The 6,000-nt window shown below is 55.2% G+C and overlaps 1 protein-coding gene across 3 annotated transcripts in view; it reads right to left on the minus strand.

Annotated features, from left to right (window-relative positions):
• The window catches only part of CLPTM1 (CLPTM1 regulator of GABA type A receptor forward trafficking), a 30,639-nt gene extending 25,140 nt beyond the window's left edge, over nt 1–5,499 (minus strand). Inside the window, exon 1 of one of the 3 annotated variants that reach the window (XM_073886691.1) lies at nt 4,922–5,499. In XM_073886691.1, the coding sequence (XP_073742792.1) occupies nt 4,922–5,493 (572 nt within the window). In that variant the 5' untranslated portion in view covers nt 5,494–5,499. Of the gene's footprint in view, nt 1–3,775; nt 3,947–4,681; nt 4,825–4,921 lie in introns of those variants that run through there. The other 2 variants (XM_025849673.2, XM_073886690.1) reach the window with 2 other exon arrangements.
• Between the last annotated feature and the right edge of the window lie 501 nt (nt 5,500–6,000).

A 6,000-nucleotide genomic window follows, 5' to 3' on the forward strand; every position in this document is an offset into this window, starting at 1 on the left:
CAGGACACCGCCGTGGCAGAAGGTGGGGGCCCTGGGATCCCGCGGGTCCTGGCTGGGAGATCTTGGGCACGTCACTTCCCGTCTCCGACCCAAGGGCCAGGCTGATAAAGTACTGGTGTGTTACAGACAGAAACTATCTCCTTTGTGCGTTGAAAAAAATGTTTCCTGAGCACCTACTATGCGCCACGCTCCATGGTAGGCAGTGGGCAGACAGCTCTGGGCCCTGCCCTCCTGGAGCTCAGGGTCTAGAGGGGAACACACCCACGGAACAGTCAACGGCATCATTCAAACTGGTAAATGGGAAAAGTGCTCTGGAGGAAAGCAGCAGGGGCAGATGGGGTGGGGACAGGGAGCCACTTTGGATTAGGTAGTCAGAGGCCTGCCTGAGGAGCTATTTTTGAAATTTGGGTGAAGGGCATGTTGGGAAAGGGACAAGTTCCGGGAAGTGGTTGGCTGGGAGACCAGGCGGGGTCAGAGACAGACACAGGGCCCCCTCATTCAGGGCTGGCCTTGCTCCTGGAGCACCGGGGGCCAAGTAAGGCTTTCCAGCAGGTCTGAGCTGATTTCCGTCAAGAAACAGAAAATGAGTCCAGGCCAGGATTTGAACCCAGGTCTGGTTGACCCCCAGGTCTGTTGGACCTGGCTCCACTCAAGGTCCAACCAGGTCTGTTGGACCTGGTTCCACCCAAGCTGGCTGGAAACCCTCCCACAGCAACGTAAATGGAAACTGCAATGAGAAGCCACTTCACGACGCTGGCCACAATCAAAATGATGGACAATCACAAGTATCGGTGAGAGCGTGCGGAAGCCAGACCGACTGTATACTAGTGGTGGGGAAACGGAGCTGGGGCTTTGAAAAGTACGGCAGAGAATTAAAAAGCGACATGTGTGGGGCGCCTGGGTGGCTCAGTCAGTTAAGCGTCTGCCTTCGGCTCAGGTCATGATCCTGGAGTCCTGGGATCGAGCCCTACGTCAGGCTCCTCGCTCAGCACGGACACTGCTTCTCCCCCTGCTCGTGCTCCCTCACGCGCTCTCTCAAATAAATAAATAATCTTTAGAAAAAAATCTGTTTAAATAAAATAAATAAAAACAAAAAGTGAAACGTGCACCTGCCATACAAACCAGCAGCCCCACTCCTAGGTCTCTACCCAAGAGAAAGGAGAACGTACAGACAGGGGAAAGCTTATGCGCAAACGCTCACGGGGGCATTATTGGTAATAGCCAGGAACACCTGCTAACGAACATGGTGTATCCATACAATGGAATGCTACTCAGTCATAAAAAGGAGCCCTGCTGGGGGCAGAGTGGCCGCAAAAGGGAACTGGAATGTTCGGAGGGGATGGGGACCGGGTGGCAATGGTTGTACTGCACTAAACGCCGTCGAACTCCATACTGACGACAGGTGAATGCTGTGTTATCTATTATGCTTCAAAAGAAAGGTAACTCTCCTGTGGCTTCCACTTCCCTTGGAGTAAAGGCGAAATCTTCACGTTGACCTCCACGTCTTGGCCTGATCTGGCTCCCTCCCTGCCTCTCTACTCTCACCCCTCTCCCCTCATTCACTGGCTTCAGCCACATGGCCTCTCACTGTTCCTTCCAACAGCCAGGCATCTGTCACCTCAGGGCCTTTGCATGGGCTGTTCCCTTTATGTGAGAGGTTCCCGCCCCTCTCTATCTGCATGCCTCCCTCCTTCCTCTCCTTCAAGTCTTTGTTCAAATGTCACCTCCTCAGGGGCCCCTGGGTGGCCCATCCGTTAAGTGACTGACTCTTGGTTTCGGCTCAGGTCATGATCTCAGGGTTGTGGGACCGACCCCACGTCAGGTTCTGTGCTGAGCAGAGTCTGCTCAAGTTTCTCTCTCCCTCTCTCTGCCCCTCCCCACGCTAGCTCTCGCTCTCCCTCTTTCAATAAATCTTAAAAAAATAAAAAAAAAAGTCACTTCCTCAGCGAGGCCTTCCCGAACTACCTTGTTTAAACTGCAACCCTCTCAGCCACCCCTCACTTCCTAACCTCTTCTCCAGCTTTACTCTGTCCATGGCATTTACCACCATCTGACCCGCTCTGTATTTTATCTTATTCACTGTTTTCCTGTCCATTCTTCTATCCCCGCTGCCCAGCCCTTAAATAGAACATGAGCTCCAAGAGGGCAGGGACTGTTCTGTTCACAGCTGTAGCCCCAGCATTGGCCTGGGGCCTTGTATGGAATGGGGACTCAGTATACATTAGCCGAAGGAATGAAAGGCAGGGCTGAGGACCATGTGTCTGAGCCCCTGGCTGGAGAAGCAGGTTGGCAGGAGCATGAGACTGCTGAGGGTCCACCCACTCTGTGCTAGGCCCCACAGGCCCGCGGAGGGTATGGCGGCTATGGACACAGTAGTGACTACGACACAGTTCCTGCTCTGGGACCCACATATCCAATCTCACACGCAACCTACAGAACCAGTGGCTAAGGGACCCAGAAGGAGCTGAGACCATGAAGTTGGGCCGGGAGCATGAAGACAGGCTTTCCAGCACATCCTCACTGACTGCCTGATCCACCATCGGAATTCCATCCCAGCCCAGCCTCTGCCTCAACCTCTGTTGATTCCACAAACACCCGGCACCTGCTCTGTGCCTGGTCCCAAGCTGGGCAGTGCAGGGGCCACAGTATTGACCACAGCAGTCCTGGTTCTGCCCTCGAAGGGCTCTCAGTCCAGCGGAAGAGACAGGCAGATGGTATAACCCAGAGCAGACAGGCCTGGGACAGGAGAGCCCAGGGGCCGTGGGAGCCCTGACCCAGTCTGAGAGGGTCAGAGAGGGCTTCCTAGAGGAGGGGATGTCTGAGACGTACAGAACTAGTAAGGACCAACCAGGTAAAGAAGGGAGAAGTATGTGCAAAGGCAATAAAGAGAAAGCAAGGCACACTGCTGGAAATAAAAGAGCTTCACAGTGGGTGACACTCCCCTCTCCCAGTGGTTCTCAAGCAGGGGTGATTTTGCACCTCCCCAGGGGACATTTAGCAACGTTTGGGACATTTCTGACTGCCACAGCCGGAAAAGGGGTATGTGTGCTACTGACATCTAGTGTGTAGAGAGGCCAGGGATATGCTGCTAAACATCCTACAATGTACGGGACAGCCCCCCACGACAAAGAATTAACCCACCTTTCAAAATGTCAATAATGCTGAAGCTGAGAATCCTAGTCTAGTCTGAAGAAAATTCAGATCGTGCAAGGCCTTGATCTACTACAGAATTTGTACTTCACCCTGAAGGCAAAGGAATAAGTCTTGAAAGGTTTTAAGCAGAGGTAGGACAAGAGAAAATCAGGGGATCCCTGGAAGCCTGGCAACGGGGGTGACCTGAACCCTAGTCTCTCTGATCCACCCTCCTCCCCCCCCCCAGTAATCGACAGAAACTCAGAGGGGGGAAAAGACCTTCCTTCAGCAAGACCAGAAAGCCCCCCGATGACAAGGGACTGAGTCTTCATTCTAGAGCTAACTCAACAAATATTTCCTGAGGCTGCCCCCAGGCCAGGCCCTGCTTACAGATGCCGAGCCAAACATGTTGGGCTCTATCACGCAAATCTCATCCTGGAGTCCTCCCCAAGTGATATTATTTGCCCCTCCTCTGGGCTCCCTCAGTCCCTGGCACAGACTTTTGTCACCATCCTAGTCATTCAGGATTATAATTCTCTACATGTCAGTCTTCTCTCCCACTCCACTGATGGCAGGGACATGGCTGGAACCATCTCTGGGACCCATCGCATGGCTGGCCACCCTGTGCAACCCCTATACTTACCACTGGAGAAACGAGGGCCCAAAGAAGGCAAGGAACTGGCCCAAGGTCACACAGAAAGTCAGCTTCCTTCTTCCCTCTCAACCTGCACTCCCCTTCCCTGTGCTGCCTCCCACATGTCAGTGACATCCCAGTGGGTGGGTCGACAGCACCTTGCTGTCACTCCATCCATTCCCTAAATGCCTGAAGGATGGATGCCTGAACTAGTAACGTTCTGCAGCTTTGGTTTAGTTGAGGCAGCAATGGATCAGAAGTGATCAGCACCTGGACTAACTCCCCCGTAGGACTAGTTTATGCTGAAAGCACACCCATCCCAGTCCTGACCACCCTGGGTCAGCAATGTCTGGTCACTTCTACATGGAATGGATCCCAAACCCGAGCTGGGTGACCTTCTGCAAGCGCCTCAGTCTCATTCTTCCTGGGACTCCCGTCTGTAAAGTGGGTCTGTCGGCCTCCACAGCCCGTGCCCTTACCCACGATGATCCCCTGACTTCCCCAGAGCTAGAAAACTCCCAATTAATCCATCACTGCCCACATCCCAGGTACTGCAAGGGAGACCCTAAACGCCGGTCCACTTTAGGAAAGGTCTTGGAGCCTGGAATCGCAGAGTCGAGAACCCGGGCGCTTGGGTGTAAGTCTGCGCCCCTCCGTGCCACTGTCTCCCGGCTCGAGCAAGGAGCCTGATGGCCGCCCAGCGCGAGCGTGCAGGGGACCCGGCGTGCAACAGGGCCCCGCTCCCCGCACTGTCCGGCCTCCAGGGCTGCCCGGCCCCGCCTGGGCCCGGTACTCAAGGTCCCTCTGGGCAAGGAGCCCCCAGTGCACCGGATTCCGCGAAGGGGGGCAGGACACGCCCCGTGGGAGGCCCCCCGGGTGGGGAAGAACCCCTCAGGCCCCTCTCGGCCTCCGTACCTGACCGGAGCCGCCTCCCCCGGCTGCAACCACGGCGCTGCCGGCCCCGTCCGCCTCCTGCGCCGCCGCCATCTTCCCGCTCCGGGTCCCCGCCCCCGCCGCCAGCCCCGCCCCGTCCCCGACGGTGCCCGCGCGATCGCGCGAGATTTCACACTTCGCCCGGCCCGCCAGCTACCGTATCCGGCAGGAGCGCTTTAAGCCACGCCTCGAGAGAGAGCCGCTTCCGGCTAAGAACGTCCCAGCCCGGCTGTCGTACTGCACCTCCTCTCTGCCGCCTGTCTTTCACCTAGTAGACGTTCTCCCTGCTTTGAACTTCCGGGCTTTCTCGGCCAGCGTAGGAACTTCCCACAGGCTCCATTCCCTTTGCTTTCTCGAGTAAATCCGCCTCTTCCATTTATGTGAGCCTTGTAGACCATCCTGCCCGCCTCGCCGATTCTCCGAGGCCTTTCCGTTTTCGTGTTTCTTGAGCTTTCCCGGCCACCGTAACGCCTCAAAACGTTCCGCTCGAAGCGCTCCTCTCCTGTGGTCAATGAACCTTCGTGGCCGCCGTACCCAGACTCAGAGGGCGGGCCTTCGGCCGATGCCGTCACCTTCGGACCCCGCTTCCTAAAGCAAGCCTTTCTCCTAAGTCCACTTAGGTTAGAGCTTTCCCGTGCGTTCAGAATTACTATTTCAGGGTTCTCACAGCCGCCAGCCCCTCCCCAAGCCTTCGGGCCACCTAGGTTAGCCCGCACGCGCGCTCCGGGGTGATCTTTGCTTCCTAGCAGATTTCGCAACTCTGGACTCGGCTTCAAGGGCTCAAAGAACTTCATACTTTTTCCTAGCTACGTATGTTTGTACTGTTCCAAGCCTGGGCACGTGTTGCGAGACCCCTGGCCTGGGGACGGTGGTATGGAGGATCAGAAAAAACTATCAGCGGCTCTTAATCTATGAGTTGAGTGGAGGTGTCACCTGGATTTAAACTCTGGTTGTGCTGCTGACCTTCTAAATGATCCCGGACAAGTGACGTATCTCTTTGGGTCTCAGTTTCTTCCTCTGTTTTATAAACGAAGCATTTCCCTCCCGCTTATGCCCCCCCCCAGGGTTTTGGAAAGACCTAGTGAGGTCACGAATGTAAAGCACCTACCCACCCAACCCCACCTCACTCTTAGCAAGTGATCGATATCTTGCACTCTTATTAGGGACCTTACAGATTACCTGAAAGGGAGAGCAGGCTTTGCATTGGGATTCTCCAATTATTGATTTCTCATTTTACTATCTACTCCTTCCACTTTCCTCTTGGTCTGGTAATACCACCTCCTCCAGGAAACCTTCCCTGC

This window comes from Callorhinus ursinus, unplaced genomic scaffold (genome assembly GCF_003265705.2).
Source record: "Callorhinus ursinus isolate GAN/ISIS: 27379988/994484 unplaced genomic scaffold, GSC_fseal_2.0 scaffold71, whole genome shotgun sequence".
Lineage (NCBI taxonomy): Eukaryota > Metazoa > Chordata > Mammalia > Carnivora > Otariidae > Callorhinus > Callorhinus ursinus.